The sequence below is a fragment of the Portunus trituberculatus genome, chromosome 37, assembly GCF_017591435.1.
Source record: "Portunus trituberculatus isolate SZX2019 chromosome 37, ASM1759143v1, whole genome shotgun sequence".
Lineage (NCBI taxonomy): Eukaryota > Metazoa > Arthropoda > Malacostraca > Decapoda > Portunidae > Portunus > Portunus trituberculatus.
In genome coordinates this window covers 20,734,911-20,754,910 of record NC_059291.1, presented here as the reverse complement: position 1 = coordinate 20,754,910, position 20,000 = coordinate 20,734,911, and the positions used below count along the sequence as shown (strand labels likewise).

General features: G+C 46.1%; 1 protein-coding gene across 2 annotated transcripts in view; it reads right to left on the bottom strand.

Moving 5' to 3' along the window:
* Positions 1-20,000, bottom strand: part of LOC123514383 (unextended protein-like) — a 249,409-nt gene that overhangs the window by 102,965 nt on the left and 126,444 nt on the right. For both annotated transcript variants that reach the window (XM_045272269.1, XM_045272270.1), the window contains exon 7: positions 7,603-7,774. In XM_045272269.1, the coding sequence (XP_045128204.1) occupies positions 7,603-7,774 (172 nt within the window). The remainder of the gene's footprint in view (positions 1-7,602; positions 7,775-20,000) is intronic.

Genomic DNA, 20,000 nt, shown 5'->3' with positions numbered 1-20,000 from the left:
TGAAACATAATGGGGGCTAACACTGACCCTTGTGGCACTTCGCTAGTTACTTTACCCCAAGATGAGTATGTATCTCTGATCACAGTTCTCATTTCCCTATCCTTCAAATAATCTCTTGTCCATTCGAGCAAGGTTCCTCACAGTCCTCCTATGTTCTCTAGTTTCCAAAGAAGTCTTCCGTGAGGGACTTTATCAAAAGCCTTTTTAATGTCCAGGTATACTGTGTCTACCCCACCCATCTCTGTTTCCATGTCCTGCAATAACTCTCGAGTAGAAGCTTTATAAGTTTGATACACATGACCGCCCTGTCCTGAACCCAAATTGTCTGATATGACTTGCTCCTCTTTTAAAAATTTAACCCATTTTTCTCTGATAATTATTTCACATAACTTCCCTACAACACTAGTAAGTGACACTGGTCTGTAGTTTAGTGGTTCAGTTGCCTTTCCTCCTTTAAATATCAGTATTACGTTGGCTCTCTTCCATTCTAGTGGAACTTTCCCTTCATTTATTGAACTTTTAATTATTTCCCAAATTGGATCCAGTAATTGCTCTTTACATTCTTTTAACACCCAGCCTGATACACCATCTGGCCCCATTGCTTTTCTGACTTCCAACTTATCCAGTAATCTTCCAATATCCTCTTTGTGCACTGCAATCTCCTGTAATCCTTGGCAATCAATGTCCTATTAGGTTCTGTGAAATCATCTTCTGCAGTGAATACCGTTTTGAAGCTCTCATTCATTATTTCACACATTTCCTTCTCTGTTTGGTATGTCTTCCCTTCTTTAATTATTTTTTCAATTGTTTCTTTATTCTCTGTTTTGCCGTTTATAAACTTGTAGAAAAGTTTGGGTTCATCTTTGCTTTTATGGACTGCATCTTTCTCAAAATTTTTCTTCCTCTCTCCTTACTCTAATATATTCATTTCTAGCATCTTTGTACTGCCGTCTGTTATAGTCATTTCCCTGCTTTAAGAGTTTCTTCCACGCTTTTGCCTTTTCTGTTTGTTTGCATCTAGCATTTTACCAAGCATGTATTTTTATCTGAACTCTACAAACAGGAACAAAGTTTTTTACTCCTTCATTATATTTGTGTAAGAATATATCATATTTCCCTTGTAGAGTCTTTCTGTACATAATATTATTTCATTCAATATCAGCAAAATAAATCCTTAATTTTTCAAAATCTGCTCTTGCATAATTCAATCTCTCTTCTTTATAGTCCTCTCTGTAACTTATATTATCTTCCTCCTGAATTTGCATCTCTAATGTCACATGATCACTTCTCCTCATTGGACTAAAGTATTGTATGACTGGAGGGGGCTCTGGTTTCTTTGTGAAAACTAGGTCAAGCAACAATGGTTCTTCTTCCCCTCTGTGTGTGTGTGTGTGTGTGTGTGTGTGTGTGTGTGTGTGTGTGTGTGTGTGTGTGTGTGTGTGTGTATTTACCTAGTTGTAGTTTTACAGGGCCTGGGCTTTATGCTCGTGTGGCCCCGTCTCCATATCTACACTTATCCAATCTTACTTTAAAAGTATGCACACTCGTTGCAGACACTACTTCTTCATTTAAACTGTTCCACGTCTCAATACATCTTTGTGGGAAACTATATTTTTTAACATCTCTCAGACATCTTCCCTTTCTCAACTTTTTACTATGCGATCTTGTGCTTCGAATGTCATATTCTTCTCTCAGGATCAGTTTCTCATTATCCACTTGGTCCATTCCGTTGATCAATTTATAAACTTGTATCAGATCCCCTCTCTCCCTTCTTTGTTCCAGGGTTGGTAGATCCATAGCCTTTAGTCTCTCCTCATATGTCATCCCTTCAAATTCTGGAACCATTCTTGTAGCCATTTTTTGTAGTCTCTCCAACTTCCTTATGTGTTTCTTTTTATGAGGGGTCCACACTACTCCTGCATATTCCAATCTGGGTCTTATTATAGTACTTATCAATTTCTTCATCATTTCTTTGTCCATGTAGTGAAATGCTACTCCAATATTCCTTAGCAAATTATATGTCTCTAAAAATTCTATCAATATGGCTTACTGGTTGATTGTTTTCTTCCATCGTCACTCCCAAGTCCTTTTCCTTTTTTACTTTCTCCAGTTCTACTCCATCTCCCATCTTATAGATTCCCACGGGTCGTCTTTCACTCTTTCCCATTTCCATGACATGGCTTTTGTCCACATTGAATTCCATTTCCCACTTTTTACTCCATTCCCAGATCTTATTTAGGTCTTCTTGCAGTATTTCACAATCCTCTTTTTGCTTTATAACTCTGCACAGTTTCGTATCATCTGCAAACAGATTTATGTAGCTGTTCACTCCTTCTGGCATGTCGTTAATATAAATGAGGAAAAGTATTGGTGCCAATACTGATCCCTGCGGCACTCCGCTTTCTACTGCTCTCCACTTGGACTTCATATCTTTAACTACCGTCCTTATTTCTCTCCCCCTCAAATAATTTTCTATCCATCTCAATGTGCTTCCTTTTAAGCCACCCTTCTCCTCTAACTTCCATAGTAATCTTTCATGTGGCACTTTGTCAAACGCCTTTTTTAAATCCAAATAAATACAGTCAACCCATCCCTCTCTCTTTTGTACTGTATCAACTATTCTAGAATAGAAACTCAATAAATTAGTTACACACGACCGTCTTTTTCTAAAACCAAATTGGCTATTTGATATTAATTTGTTGTCTTCAAGGAACTCGATCCATTGTTTCTTTATTATTCTTTCACACACGTGTGTGTATTCACCTAGTTGTAATTTTACAGGGCCTGGGTATCATACTCGTGTGGCCCCGTCTCCATATCTACACACATCCAACTTTCCTTTAAAACTATGCACACTCCTTGCTGACACCACCTCCTCACTCAAACCATTCCACACCTCCACACATCTTTGTGGGAAACTATATTTTTTCACATCCTTCAAGCATATTCCCTTGGCTATCTTTTTACTATGCGATCTTGTAGTTCTATTTAAGTTTTCCTCTCTCAACATCATTTGCTCATTATCCACTTCATCCAGTCCATTCAACAGTTTATAAACCTGTATTAAATCTCCTCTTTCTCTTCTTTGTTCCAAGGTAAGCAAATTCATTTCTTTTAATCTCTCCTCATAGGTCATTTCTGCCAATTCCGGAACCATTTTTGTTGCCATTCTCTGCAATCTCTCCAACTTCCTTATATGCTTCTTTTTATAAGGGGACCAAACCACTCCAGCATATTCCAATCTTGGTCTAATTACCATACTAATTAATTTCTTCATCATATCTTTATCCATATAATGGAAGGCTAATCCAATATTTTTATCAAATTATACGTTTCTCCAAACATCTTATCAATATGAGCCTCAAACTGCCCATGGTCTTGTATTATCACTCCCAAATCCTTTTCCTTTTCCACCTTTTTCAACACTACTTCTTCACCCATCTTATATGACCCTCTTGGCCGTCTTCCACTCTTCCCATCTCCATCACATGACTTTTGCTCAGATTAAATTCCATTTGCCACCTCTTGCTCCACTCCCAAATCTTATCCAGATCTGCCTGTAAAATTTCACAATCTTCTTCACTCTTCACACACCTACACAACTTCGCATCATCCGCAAACAAATTAATATAACTGTTTACTCCCTCTGGCATGTCATTAATATATACAAGGAAAAGTATTGGTGCCAGCACTGAGCCTTGTGGGACTCCACTCTCCACCACCAACCAGTCCGACTTTGCATCCCTTATTACCGTTCTCATCTCCCTCCATCTCAAGTAGTTTTCCATCCACTTTAACACTTTTCCTTTCAGTCCTCCATAAATCTCTACTTTCCATAACAGTCTCATGTGAGGTACCTTGTCAAAAGCTTTCTTTAAATCCAAATATACACAGTCCATCCATCCCTCTCTCTCTTGTATTTTGTCAACCACTCTTGAATAAAAGCTCAGTAGATTTGTTACACATGACCTCCCTTTCCTGAAGCCAAATTGATGATCCGATAATAACTTATGATCCTCCAGGAACCGTATCCAATATTTCTTTATCACCCTCTCACAAATCTTACCGACCACACTTGTTAGAGACACAGGTCTATAGTTAAGAGGCTCTTCCTTACTGTGTGTGTGTGTGTGTGTGTGTGTGTGTGTGTGTGTGTGTGTGTGTGTGTGTGTGTGTGTGTGTGTGTGTGTGTGTGTGTGTGTGTGTATTCAGCTAGTTACATTTACCTAGTTGTGCTTTACAGGAAAAGAACTATGCTTGTGCTGTTGTCTCCATACCTAAAGTCATCCAGTTTAGCCTTAAAGTCATGAATATTGCTTGCTTAAACTACTGTTTCATCCAACGTATTCTATATCTTTATGCTTCTGTTTGGAAAGCTATATTTTATAATGTCTCTTCTATACATGGTCTTTTTCAATTTCTTGAGTACCACACTAATAGATCTTCTTTGTCAACTGTGTCCATCCCCTTCCATGCCCTGTATATACCAATTAGATCTCTTTCTTTCCTCTGTTGCAATGTTGGAAGTTTTAATATCTTTAATTTGTCCTCACAGGTTAGGTCTCTCAAACTTGGAACCATTTTGGTTGCAGCTCTTTGAATCTTTTCTATATTCTTTCTATCTTTCTTATTATTTGGTGACCATAAATGTGCAGCATATTCTAGTTTAGGTCAAATCATGTATTCTACTAATTTCTTCATCATATCTTCACCTATATAGGTAAATGCTCATTTCTTTTCTTTCTTTTTTTGTAACTCGTATGTTTCTCTAACTATGTTGTTAGCGTGTTTTTCCGGTTATAAATTGCAATTTTTTTGCAATACCGAAGTTTTTCTCCTTTCTTTTTTTTCTGAATTTCTACCCCTCTCATGTGTAAGATCATTTCTCTGTCCTTTAAGAAGTCTGTTATCCAATCCAATACTTTTCCCTGTAAAACACCTATATTTCTAATTTTCCATAGCAATCTTTGATGTACTTTATCAATAGCTTTTTTTAGATCCAGGTAAACACAGTCTGCTCATCCGTCCTCTCCTGAATTCTATCTATTGTTCTACTGTAATAGCTCAATAAATTTGTGACACAAGATCTTCCACTTCTGAACCCAAATTGTCTTCCAGTTATTGTATGTGACTCTTCTAGTTGTTGCATCCATCTGTCCTTGACTATTACTTCAGCTATTTTTGCAGCCACGCTTGTTAAGGACACTGGTCTGTAGTTCAATGGTTCTTCTTTGTTACTTCCCTTAAAAATTGGTACAATGTTTGCCCTTTTCTGGTCTAGAGGGATTTTTCCTTCTTTAAAAGAACACACCATGATATTATGTAGTATCTTTGCCAGCTGGTCACGAAATTCCCTCAATATCCAACCTAGTCTTGTCCAGCCTCCACGCATGCTGTATCACCTCTAATGCTGTGTAGATTGTGCTCTGAACTTGACTTTCAGTGGTCTTCTTCCTCTCTCTGTATATTTTCTTAATCTGTGCACTTTCTCAATTTCACTCACCCACTCCTCACCTTCTCCCTTAAGAAAGTGCTACGCACTTTCTACCTGAGTCCAAGGAGAGAGCGAAACTCGATTCCCAGACTCGCCTCACACTGGCATTCGTCTAGCGAGTCCAGTGTCTGGAACTCCCTACACGCTTTCCATCCGAGTCCCAGAGGAGAGCGGGAATCGATTCCGGAATCGGTTCCTGCGAATCCACCAGCCTTTGGACTCGGAACCGTGAGTTCTCAAGTTACCGAGTCCTGCCTACCACTTGTAACAACATAAGCAGAAGGATTAAAGGTAAGGTAAAGATCAAGAATGTTGGGCATATCTCCAAGACGGTCAGGAATACGAGTAGGGTGTTGCACCATTTATTCTAGGTCATGGAGGATAGCAAAGTTGATGGCTAGTTCATCAGGATGGTCACTGAAGGGAGAGGAAAGCCAAAGCTGGTGGTGAACAATGAAATCTCCAAGGATGGAGATCTCCGCGAAAGAGTCGAGGGACAGTGTGCTCCACTTTGGAAGTTAAATAGTAAAAAAATTTACTATAGTCAGAAGAAACAGGATAGAGATAGACAGCACATATAAATTTAGATAGAGTGACTGTTGAGTCTAAGCCAGATGATGGAAAACTCGGAATATTCGAGAGCGTGGGCACGAGAGCAAGTTAAGTCGTTGCGCACATAGACGCAACATCCAACTTTGGAGCGAAAATGAGGATAGAGAAAGTAGGAGGGAACAAAAAAGGGGCCACTGTCAGTTGCCTCAGACAGCTGTGTTTCGATGAGGAAAAGAAAATGAGGTTTAGTAGAAAGGTGGTGTTCTACAGATTGAAAATTAGATCTAAGACCGTGAATGTTGCAGAAGTTATTGAAGAAAAAGTCGAGGGAGGTGTCTAGACATTTTGGGTCGCCACCGGGAGAGTAGTCCAACTTGGAGACATTTCTGGTCCCCTCCCCAGAAGAGAACTCCTAGACTGGATTTGGAGTCGCCATTTTGAATTTTGAGTTTTAAGTGGTGTGTGTGTGTGTGTGTGTGTGTGTGTGTGTGTGTGTGTGTGTGTGTGTGTGTGTGTGTGTGTGTGTGTGTGTGTGTGTGTGTGTGTGTGTGTGTGGGGTTTTGTGTGAAGAAGGAGAGTTGTCTTTAGAGGGCAGGTTATGACTGCCACCAAGAGTTGTGAGACAAAGGGTAACGTTCAGCGAGATCACAACTAGTTTTAATGGAAGGTTTACAGCACCCCTTAAACTAGTGCTATTAGACCTCGCTGGGAGTAAATTATCGTTTTAGTAGGTGTCTACTACCCCCTCCAATGATATTCCAAGAGTATTTTTATGAGTTTACTATTGACAGTGATGCATTTTAAACAAAGTAAATATGGTCAATAAACATTAAAAAACGGCTGGTCGTATGCATGACACATTCGCGACTCAACACAAACAAACTTTAGCTGGAAGCAGAATCATCGTGTGAAGGCGGAGAAATTCACACTTAATATGCTGCGCGGAGTAAAAAAAAAATAAATAAATAAATAATAATAATAATAAATAAATGAAATAAAAATAAAAATAAAAACAGTAATAGCTATATACCATTCGTCTTACATTGCTGACTTGTGTATCTGACCAACATCTTCATGCACAGGAGGGAGAAAGTAAAATACTAAAACCAAGTACGTCTTCTGATGAAAGAAACATCAAACCGAAAAAAAAATTAATAAAATAATTCAATATGTTTCATATGACTGGTAGTAAAATCACATGATTTTTAGCTGGGACGGCAAAAATGGTGGACAGGACACGTATGGAGCGTGATGTAAACGGTCTCTTCTGACCCCCACTGATGGCACGTCAATCACGAAATATGCTCCGGTTTCCGAGACTTAATGAGTTGGTCATGAATAACTGAAACACGTTGAACGCTGGATTAATAAAAAAAAATATATTTTCAGAGTGAGTTACTAAGTACATCTCGAAACACGAGAAAAAAGTGTAAAGACATGGCACGACCTAGAGATGCGCAAGTTTACCAGTGTAGCGCGGCACCTCAGCACCGTAGTGTTGCGCACCGAGCCAGAAGCAGCAGCACCTCAATACTCAATACAAGTGCGCCACTCACCTTGCTGCATGATTTCGTTGATGGTGTCGAAGTCAAGGTTCCTGTCGACGCTCAACATGTACACATCTTCAAGCTTCGTCATCACCTCTCCCACCGTCTTCTTGTGCAGCTCCAGGGCACCGCAGATAATGTTCTGCTCCTCCATCTTGAGGTCATTGTGGTCGTGCGTCACCTGCAACACAGCAAGGAAGACACTCACATCACCGCCACTGAGACAAGCATGCACTTACTTGCCACACACCATGGCCGGCAAAGTGTGCCCCACACACCCCCACTCCCGCCCCACATCCCAAACCCAAGCCTCTCGCCACTCAGCAACAGCAACACGAGACACCATGACACACCGTTCACGTGGGAGGGCGGGGCACTCACTGGACCGGCCACGCTGATCACCAGGGCCTCACGCCGCTTCCGTCTCTAACACCACCTAGCTACCAAAAACACTAACAATAACAATAATACATTAATAATAATAATAATAATAATAATAATAATAATAATAATAATAACAATAATAATGATAAGAAGAACTTCTAGTCCTCTTCTTCATCATCCATACATTTCCTTACTATCGTGTGTATTTACCTAGTAGTATATTACAAGGTTCAAGCGGGCTCATTTATTCAACTTTTCCTTAAATTTATGTACACTTTCTGTTGTGTGTGTGTGTGAGTGAGTGTGTGTGTGTGTGTGTGTGTGTGTGTGTGTGTGTGTGTGTGTGTGTGTGTGTGTGTGTGTGTGTGTGTGTGTAATTTCACCTTGGTCGCCTGCTGGTCACCCAGCCAGTCTTCCCCATTACGGAGCGAGCTCAGAGCTCATAGACCGATCTTCGGGTACGACTGAGACCACATCAACACACAACACACACCGGGAAAGCGAGGCTACAACCCCTCGAGTTACATCCCGTACCTATTTACTGCTAGGTGAACAGAGGCCACACATTAAGTGTGTGTGTGTGTGTGTGTGTGTGTGTGTGTGTGTGTGTGTGTGTGTGTGTGTGTGTGTGTGTGTGTGTGTCGGGACAGGTGTAAGAAGTTGGGGGAGAAATGAGGACAGGGAGATGTGGAGGGAAGGGAAGTTGCCATCGCCAGGGCGCTTCGGACTGTGTCAAGGTGAAACTGTTCTCTGGACGACTCTCCCCCGCACTCCCATATTCCCATGTCACCATTCCTGGATGCAGGGCAATGCGCCTCTATAGGGGTCCGTCGCATGAGTTTAGTGACAGTGAGACGCAGAGCAGAGGCTGAGAGGGAAGGGCAGGGGGAAGTACGGTGGTGTTGTTGCCAGTCAGTGTACCTATAGTCCTGCTCCTCCAACAATGTGGATTGGGAAATTCCCGCTGTACAGTGGTGAAGCATGTCTCATAGCCAGTGATGCAGCTGAGTTCTAATAGTAGTAAAACTTTAGCAAATATGGTCAGCAAATATACATACGCATTTAGCCTTAGTATTACAACGTATGAGAGAGCAGTAAACTTATTATTGATAATATATTCATAAGACTGGCAAGAAACGTGGCATACATATTTTAGTGTTGCTAAAAAAAAAATAATATACTTATAAAGAGGTTTCCTTGCGGTTTGGGATGGGTAAATAGTTCCATAGTTATAATTAGATTATATCGTGAAGGAAAGTACTTTAAAATAAGCTGACATAAGTAAGAAAAAAACTACATTCAAATCTTCACGGCAGCAACACCAATCACGCCCGCCATCCATACAGGTGATGGGAGGTCAGCTGCGGTGTCCTTGACCAGGAAGAAATAGAGGGGGAGGAAGAGGGAGGGGTAAGAGAGAGGGAGGAAGAGGGAGAGAGGGGGGGTAGCCAACGAGGGATTAAAGGTATGGCAGCGCTGTCCTCCCGCTATTTCCCATGGGGGCCGCACCCAATCCACATTCTTAGACGAGCAGGACTATAGTTACCCGTCCCTGTCAGGCTCATGCTACCTTCTACGCCCCAAGTCCTCAGCGAGCAATAAACCATCACTCCTTTCCTCTGGCCTCTGGCCGCTGCTCTTCACTCTTTTCCCGTCCCTTCCCCTCTGCCATACTGTGCGCTACCAACAATCGTTCTAAACAAAACGAGTGCGTGCTGCACGTTGCACTTACGATAAAAGTAATCAAAAATAAAAATAAATAAATTACGAAGCCATCAAACTGGATAACAAAATAAAATCTCTTGCCCACTAGGGCGGAACATGCACGGTCACCACAGGTCATCGTAGATACGCTTCTCATTCCCTGTTCCACTTCATTCTTTTTTTTTTTTTTTTTATTTAAACATAATTTATACAGAAGAACATGTACCCAAAGGCGCACTGTCGTGTGCTACCTATTCTAAGGGTACTACAATCTATTTCTCTACAATATTTACAAGACTTAAAAATAGAAAATATACAAGATGGTCAGCATGTAAATGGAGCACTGTTCTTTTCACTTCACTAGCACTATTCACGCACTGCACTACACTGAGTGTCACGTCACAAAGAGTGTCAGAGGAGTTGGCAGTGTCTGTCTCCACTTATGTGCCATCAGTTTGACACTGTGTGTGTTCATCTCCTGGACGTGAGGCACCGCGGCCGTGAACAAGTTCCACATCCTGGAGACGCGTCCTGCGAAGGTGCGTTGATGCTGACACCCGTGGGATCGCGGCACCTCTACGGCGTCACCACCATTGAGCACCGTTCTCGTGCTCCGTGCGGTGACTCTCAGAGGATGACGCAGCCCTGCCAGATGTGGCACTCTTTGCACCTGTGCCTTATGGAACACTACGATCGCCGCCACATCTCTGCGGTGTTCCAGTGAATCAAGGGACGCTCAGGCTCTGGGTGAGGTGGTATTGCAGCATCTACTAGCCGTATGGCGCGGCGTTGGATGCTGTCCAGTCTCCTTCTGTGTGTGGCGGCACAGGACATCCAGGAGAGAGCTGCGTACTCAAGGTGGGGCCGCACCTGTGCCTTGTACAGCAGCAGTCTCCCCTTCCTGTCGAGGAAACTGGCGATCCTTCTGAGAGCGGAGATCCTGTGAGAGGCTTTCTTGGCAATGGATTTGACATGGCTGTCAAACCTCAGCCCTCGATCCACCTCCACTCCAAGTATCTTGACGTCATCTTGGAGTGGGAGAGCAGCAGCGCCAAAGACAACTTTCCTGCCATTGCTGCCATGGCGGCTGGGGACCGAGAGACAACCATTGCCTGTGTCTTCTCCGGCGCGAATGTCACTTGCCAGCGAGCACCCCACTCCTCTATCACTCGTAGCTGCTGATTGATGGCCTCAGCAGCCCGCCCACTGTCCTGGCGTGGATAGGTATAGGAGAGGGTGCAGTCATCAGCATAGGCCTTGACTCCTGGCAGTAGCTGGAGAAGATCATCCACGTAGATATTCCACAGGAGTGGGCCAAGAATTGAACCCTGTGGCACTGATGCCTCCACAGGCAGGGACTCAGATGTTTGCCCGTTGACAACCACCTTGAGGCTTCTGTCCTGCAGGTAATTTCCCAGGAGTCGTAGCAAGCCACCCTGGATGCCTTTAGCACGAAGCTTTTCCAGTAATCCGTTGTGCCATACTTTATCAAAAGCTCCAGCTATGTCCAAAGCAACCACTATAGTGTCCTTGCCGTCGTCGAGGGCGTCCTGCCACTGCCTGGTGAGAAGCATCATTAGGTCGGAGGTTGACCTTCCAGGTCTGAACCCAAACTGTTGGTCTGAGAGGAGGGCATTGTCCTTGAGATGGCTACACACCACCTCTGCCACGACCCTCTCAAACACTTTACCCACCACTGACAACAGGGATATGGGTCTGTAGTTTTTTGGGTCCGTCCTGGAGCTTTTTGTGTGCAGGAACTACTCGAGCCTCCTTCCACACTGAAGGCCAGACGTTTTCCCGTACACAAGTTGTGAACTTGGGTGAGAGGGCAGCCAGTTCCTGGGAGCATCGCTTCAGCAGGTGCGGGCTGATGTCATCAGGGCCGGTGGCTTTCTGTGTGTCCAGCCCCGCAATAATCGCTTCACCTGCTGATGCGTCACCTCCACCATGGTGACAGTCTTCTCACATTGCTGGACCAGCTGAGGCGGTGGCTGCTGTGGATTCCCCACCTTCATTTTTCCAGCAAACAAGGAAGCCAGCAACTGTGCCCTCTCCTTACTGCTGGTGGCGACAGTACCGTCCTGCTTGCTGAGGGAGGGATGGATTCTTGGTGGCCAGTTCCTGTTTGTCCTTAACAAGGGACCACCAAGTTTTGTTTCCTACGCCAGTGCCACACAGTTTCCGGCGCAGGCTTTCCTCCCACTTTTTTAAGGCCCACTTGCTGGTTACCACCATCCTCCTGCATGCAGCCCTATGCAAGTCCTTGTTGCGCCGAGTCGGGTTCCTCTTGTAGCGGAGCCAGGCAGCATACTTTGCCTCAGCAGCAACACGGCAACGGTAGCCAAACCATGGCTGATCCGTCGGTCTGGTGGTGTATTCCCTGTGTGGGACGTGGCGTCTCTGGAGGGCGAGAAGGTGAGAGGTGAGTGCAAGTGCTTCACTCTCTGCTCCTCCCTGTAGCAGAGTGGCCCATGGGGTGTGGGTCAGGTCGCGGCGCAGGGAAGCCCAGTCTGCTTTGTTCCACAGCCAGATGGTGCGGGTGGTGGCCTCGTCCCGAGCCACGCCCACTTCCAGCTGTGTCAGTACAGCGTGATGATCAGAGCTGCCCACGAGCCCCAGCTGATGACACTGAAGCTTGTCCTCCTGGTAGTCTGAGATGACAGGGTCTAATGTCCCTCCTCGTTCATGTGTGGGAAGGTGACATGATCTGTCAGACCCTGCACCTCAGGAGATTCTCGTAGGCGTCTCTTTCCAGGTGGTGATTGAGATCCCCCACAATCAGCACGTGGCTGCAGCTGTGTGCCATCATCAGGTTGTCTAAAGTCTCAGTCAGGTACAGGAGTGAGTCAGGCCCTTGTCGCGGGGGCGATACAGGGCACACAGTAGAGGGCTGAGCGGTCTGCCAGCGTTACTCGGAAGTACATCATCTCCATCAGTGGAGGCGTGTCTATGTCGAGTAGCTGGGCCTGCATTCCTTCCTTGAAGCAGACAGCCACTCCACCTCCTGTTCGCTCCTGTCGGTCCCTCCTCACCCAGTGGGTGAAGCCCTGCATCCTGCCATACGTGGGCTCCACCTCACTGTTCAGCCATGTCTCTGTCACCACAACAACGTCTGCATTGTGTCGTTGCACACAGTTGTGGTATAAGTCTGCAAGGTTAGTCCGGAGACCACGGACGTTGCTAGAGACGACCTTTAGTTGGCGGCGGGGCAAGCTGGCTGTACCATGGTGAGGGATGGTAGTGAGCGAGGCCTGCTAGTCCGAGGTGGTGGTTAGGGTCCGCGGCCGACTGCTGGTACTGGTGAAGAGGAGTGGTCCACTGCCGCCCCTGGCTCTGATTCCAGATACCAGGCTGAGGAAGGAGTGGGCGAGGTTGTGGTAAGGACTGAAATGAAGTGAGGTGGTGGGCGGGCTGAGGCGCTGCAGGTGGGAAGGGTGTGGCTGTGTGTCTTTCCACCGTAAGGAGCCGCTGTAGAGACGCTCCTGACGTAAATCGTCAGTTCTGGCGTGGCAAGTAGCAGAAGTGTGTCCTTTCCGTGAGCAGTACTCACACACTTTTGCCTTGGCTCGCTTTTGTGTCTGCTTGGTGGCCTGGTGAGTCCTCAGTCCTTCGCTGGACACCTTCCTCGCGTCCTGCTGCACTTCCCTCTTAGTTTTCTTTTTTCTCCAATCTCCTGAAGTGGTCTGAGGAGAGGTTCGTGGGCGAACAGAGGCACCGCGATCTACTCCGTTCGCTGTATTTATGGAGGAAGAGTCCCTGCTGCTCTGTGTGGCGGTAGACGTGGTAGTGAGTACCGAGCAGTCACTCTGTGTGGCAGAAGGAGTGACAGTAGACGCTGGGGAGGTGTCACAGTCGCTCTGTGTGGCGATGGAAGCAGTGGAGGTAGGCGGAGCGGTCGTTGTTTCCCGGGCAGGCGAAGGGAAGGTGGAAGTTGAGATAACAGCTGAGTGGCGGAGCTGTTGCGGTTTATCCGAGCTCCACCACGTCCTCCACCTCTCAGAGTCCTGACAAACCACCTCCCAGTGTTCGTCAATTGACTCTCTCTCTCTCTCTCTCTCTCTCTCTCTCTCTCTCTCTCTCTCTAGATGGAGATCAAGCTGAATCAAGGTTAACAATAGCTGAGAGCAAACAGCATCCAAGACACAAGCAACGACATTAGACATATTAGAGAGAGAGAGAGAGAGAGAGAGAGAGAGAGAGAGAGAGAGAGAGAGAGAGAGAGAGAGGGTACAGACATGTAGATGAGTAACAAAACACACACACACACACACACACACACACACACACACACACACACACACACACACACACACACACACACACACGGTAGCTCAGTGGTAAGAGCGCTGGCTTCACAAGCCAAGGTTCGATTCCCCGGCCGGGTGGAGATATTTGGGTGTGTCTCCTTTCACGTGTAGCCCCTGTTCACCTAGCAGTGAGTAGGTACGGGATGTAAATCGAGGAATTGTGACCTTGTTGTCCCGGTGTGTGGTGTGTGCCTGGTCTCAGGCCTATCCGAAGATCGGAAATAATGAGCTCTAAGCTCACTCCGTAGGGTAACGTCTGGCTGTCTCGTCAGAGGCTGCAGCAGATCAAACAGTGAATTACACACACAAATACACCACGTAGTTATGTGAATAACACTCAGCTCACAACCCAGAGTTTTTCGGAACTAGGGATTGATGCCATGCTTTGCGTCTAGATAAATGGACATACATGTTCATGTGTAGGGGTCGTGACGCATAGTGAGTTATGAACACTTGAGTAATATAAGGGATGGCTAACTGCCTTTCCTGAATAATTACAGTACTGAATAACTGCAGGGGGAAATTTTTTGCAGTTTGAAATTAGGCTGCACTTTTTGGATGGTATTGTTTGTTGGCGGACAAAGGTTTAGTTCCCATACACAACAGCAAGTTTTGAAAGAGTATTCCAAACCTGATGCATGTACGAGTACATGTATTGCCCAGGGGAAAGCGGCAGTTTTCCAATGTAAAAGATTGGAATGCTTTGCATTCCAATCTTTTACATAATAATAATAATAATAATAATAATAATAATAATATAATAATAATAATAATAATAATAATAATAATAATAATAATAATAACAATAAAACAAAACTCAAAAGCGCCACATAACAAAAATTAACGCCAACTATTTATTTATTTATTTTATTTATTTATTTTTTGTTCACTCTCTCTCCCGGTGTAGTGTAGTGGAGTTTCCCCGATCCGGTTTCCAGCTTGCTCAAGTCTAGATGCATGAGCGGCGCAGGTGTGGCTGCGATACTATTAGGTGATCCGTTTCCGCGCCACCCCGATAAACTGACACTCATACACTCCCTCGTCCCCAGCAACTCACCACCTCTTGTTGTATCGTACTCTGAAAAGTCTCTGATACCTCGCTACGTCACACCAGACTCAAACCGTTACGCTGGACACATACACGATCGTGGTGCCCCGACAGGCACGATGGCTGAAATTTGGCATCGGGGGACGAAAAAACACTATCGGGGCATCAATCGTGCGTGATCGGGGTGTTTCGGGGGTCATCGGGCAACATACGGCGCATGCGGGCGTTGCGGGGGATGTCCGGGCATCGGGGCAAAAATTTTGAACCTGTTCAAAATTTTCAGCCGACTGGCCGACAAATGTCAAACAGCGTAGCTATCGGGGAATATCGGGGCGAAATGGGCGACAGGAGCGAATAGTACGGGGCTATCGTTGCACCATCGCCCCCTTGCGGGCCGCGAGGGGCGGCAGGGGCGGCGGGAACTGTGATGACGTATGTAGAGGGCAGCACCGGCGCTCCCGCCAACCGTCACAGGCGACATGTTCACGCCAGTCGGCTCTCTCACCCCGCTCTACCACCCGTATACGGATATGCTTGCCATCCAGAGAGCCTATGCAGTGAGGGAGGTGCCATTTCTGTTCGAAATCCTTGAGACCTGTAGCCACTCTTCAGGTGTGGCGGGGAGACGGAGGAGCGTGGGTGCAAAGGCCGAAACAATGGCGTTGCAGGTGTCAGGAACAATGCCACATATGGTGTTATGTGCCACACGAAATGCATACTGTTGGGATTTGTAGGAGCCCTCTGTGGCAAGGTAACGCAGGGTGATGGCAACCTGTGTGCTAGGGTCGATGGGTTTCCGCCATCTACTAGTCTTCCTCTCGATGATTGGGGTCACGGCCTCGACGATGCTGTCAAAGAGCTCCCTGTCCATCCTGGTGTAATTCTTGTACAGGTCTGGGTTCTCCTTATACAATTCGTCCATGAGGGTGTCGTAGTGTCCATACCTCAGTCTTTTCTGGAGGTAGGGCCACACCCAGGCCCTTCGCTTCCGTTTTGGTTTGGGCTCTGGTAGTAGAAACTGGTCGACGACAAGAGCCCTCAGTAAGTGGTATCTCATACCACATACCCCCAGCATAATTAGTTCCTTCGTGGAACTGTCCATGCTTGTGGTGGTGTTGAGTCACTGGTGATGTGGCACTGTTGAGGGCTGGTGCTGGAGTGTTTACCTGGTGTTGTGGTGGGCTGCCTATATATATGTCGTGGCATGCATCAGGGTTGTCGCTCCGACATACCCGTACCATCGCTTCTTTCGCCCCGAATGCAACGATGATACGCCCCTGCCAGGCCGTATGGGGCGATATGGGGCGATGCAATTTGAAAATGAGGGTTTTGTGGGGTATTCGTCGGGGGTTCATCGCCCCTGTCGCGCCGAAACGAGCTTATCATCATTTCATGTCGGGGCGACAGTGCCACGTTAGGTGCGACACCACCCCGATCACTCCCCCCGATATACCCGATAATCGTGTCTTTCCCGGCTTTCGGCCTTGTCCTGAATAATCGGGAGCAATCGTGCACTTTTTAGCCCCGATTCCAATCGTGCCTGTCGGGGCACCACAATCGTATATGTGTGAGTCCAGCATTAGCACAAAGGGCGATAAACACGGGGGCTACGTGCCATATCCACATTTATCATCGCACTATTCGCATATACATTATATAACATTTCTTTCAGTATTTTAGATGCCCATGTCACTAATACTTCGCCCATTCATCATCAAACATTTTTCATGATGTATAAATACGTCAAAAATAACTCAAATATCCACATGTTTTGGCCTGTAACATCAAATCTGTACTAAACTATTCTGTTGTGTTCCATCAAAGCTTTCGTCGTGTAGTGCCACCTTGCGGTGGGTTCCGGGAACATTGCGTCAAGAAAGTTCGGATTCAAATTCCTGGCAAGCCTCTCTCCCTGTTCACCTAGCAGCAAGTGGGTACTGGATGTAACTCGAGGGATTGTGGGCCTTGGCCTCGCTGTCCCGCTGTGTAGTGTGTAAGTGATCTCAGTCCTACCTTAAGATCGGTCAGTATGAGCTTTGAGCTCTTTCCGTAAAGGAACTACTGACTCGGTGACCAGCAGACGACCGTGATGAATGACTGACACACACACACACACACACACACACACACACACACACACACACACACACACACACACACACACACACACACATAAATTTGTTTGCGGATGATACGAAACTGTGCAGAGTTATAAAGCAAAAGGAGGATTGTGAAATACTGCAAGAAGACCTAAATAAGATCTGGGAATGGAGTAAGAAGTGGGAAATGGAATTCAATGTGAACAAAAGCCATGTCATGGAAATGGGAAAGAATGAAAGACGACCTGTGGGAATCTATAAGATGGGAGATGGAGTAGAACTGGAGAAAGTCAAAAAGGAAAAGGACTTAGGAGTGACGATGGAAGAAAACAATCAACCAGTAAGCCATATTGATAGAATTTTTAGAGAAACATATAATTTGCTGAGGAATATTGGAGTAGCATTTCACTACATGGACAAAGAAATGATGAAGAAATTGATAAATACTATAATAAGACCCAGATTGGAATATGCAGGAGTAGTGTGGACCCCTCATAAAAAGAAACACAAAGAAATTGGAGAGGCTACAAAAAATGGCTACAAGAATGGTCCCAGAACTTGAAGGGATGACATATGAGGAGAGACTAAAGGCTATGGATCTACCAACCTTGGAACAAAGAAGGGAGAGAGGAGACCTGATACAAGTCTATAAATTGATCAACGGAATGGACCAAGTGGATAATGAGAAACTGATCCTGAGAGAAGAATATGACACCCGAAGCACAAGATCGCATAGTAAAAAGCTGAGAAAGTGAAGATGTCTGAGAGATATTAAAAAATATAATTTTCCGCAGAGATGTATTGAGACGTGGAACAGTTTAGATGAATTACACACACACACACACACACACACACACACACACACACACACACACACACACACACACACACACACACACCGGCCGGATGGAGATATTTGGGTGTGTCTCCTTTCACGTGAAGCCCCTGTTCACCTAGCAGTGAGTAGGTACGGGATGTAAATCGAGGAGTTGTGACCTTGTTGTCCCGGTGTGTGGTGTGTGCCTGGTCTCAGGCCTATCCGAAGATCGGAAACAATGAGCTCTGAGCTCGTTCCGTAGGGTAACGTCTGGCTGTCTCGTCACAGACTGCAGCAGATCAAACAGTGAATTACACACACACACACACACATGGCCCGGTAGCTCAGTGGTTAGAGCGCTGGCTTCACAAGCCAGAGGACCGGGGTTCGATTTCCCGGCCGGGTGGAGATATTTGGGTGTGTCTCCTTTCACGTGTAGCCCCTGTTTACCTAGCAGTGAGTAGGTACGGGATGTAAATCGAGTTGTGACCTTGTTGTCCCGGTGTGTAGTGTGTGCCTGGTCTCAGGCCTATCCGAAGATCGGAAATGAGCTCTGAGCTCGTTCCGTAGGGTAACGTCTGGCTGTCTCGTCAGAGACTGCAGCAGATCAAACAGTGAATTACACACACACACACACACACACACACACACACACACACACACACACTGGTAGCTCAGTGGTAAGAGCGCTGGCTTCACAAGCCAGAGGACCGGGTTTTGATTCCCCGGCCGGGTGGAGATATTTGGGTGTGTCTCCTTTCACGTGTAGCCCCTGTTCACCTAGCAGTGAGTAGGTACGGGATGTAAATCGAGGAGTTGTGACCTTGTTGTCCCGGTGTGTGGTGTGTGCCTGGTCTCAGGCCTATCCAAAGATCGGAAATAATGAGCTCTGAGCTCGCTCCGTAGGGTAACGTCTGGCTGTCTCGTTAGAGACTGCAGCAGATCAAACAGTGAACACACACACACACACACACACACACCGCGTAGTGTAGTGGTTAGCACGCTCGACTCACAATCGAGAGGGCCGGGTTCGAATCCCGGGAAGCGGCGAGGCAAAAGGGCAAGCCTCTTAATGTGTGGCCCCTGTTCACCTACCAGTAAAAAGGTACGGGATGTAACTCGAGGGGTTGTGGCCTCGCTTTCCCGGTGTGTGGAGTGTGTTGTGGTCTCAATCCTACCCGAAGATCGGTCTATGAGGTCTGAGCTCGCTCCGTAATGGGGAAGACTGGCTGGGTGACCAGCAGGCGACCGAGGTGAATTACACACACACACACACACACACACACACACACACACACACACACACACACACGGCATAATAAACATTCTTAGCCTCCCAAACCCGAGAGTAAGAGAGGCCTCGCTCGTCTTTCGTCACCCGGCGAAGCCTCAAGTGCAAGTGTCGACGACGAACAGTTTCACCTTCTCAAGGGCAACGATGCCTGGCGGTGCGACTATTGCCGGTGGGTGCAGGGCATTCGCTACCATAGCGGTACACTTTTACACCGGGAGATAAAGGTAGTCTCTCTCTCTCTCTCTCTCTCTCTCTCTCTCTCTCTCTCTCTCTCTCTCTCTCTCTCTCTCTCTCTCTCTCTCTCTCTCTCAAGGTCATGGTGTAGAGGACAGACAACAACACTTAATGCTACTAAAACTCTAAAGTATTTCTGCCGTCTGGTGTCCTCGCGCTGGCGTTAATGAAGGGTTGAGGCAATGCGCCACGACACTGACAAGTCATCCACAGGCTAAACTCATCTCGAGACGAAGATTAGGCAAGAGTGAAGCGACTCAAGAGTAAACAACAGTCATACAGTACAGCCTCAGTGAACCCTTCCTCACTCTCTCCCATCATCCCGTAATCTCTATAATTTACTCTCCACCCTACACTCGTAAATCTGAACACACGCATAAAACGGCCCGCAGGTGCATGAATTAATAAGGCAGTGTGGTATGAGGGAACGCGCTAATAAGCTTAGCGGCTTCATTACTGGGAGATTGGTAATGGCAATGGTTGATGCCACTGCCAACGTGCATAAGCTCTCAGCAGC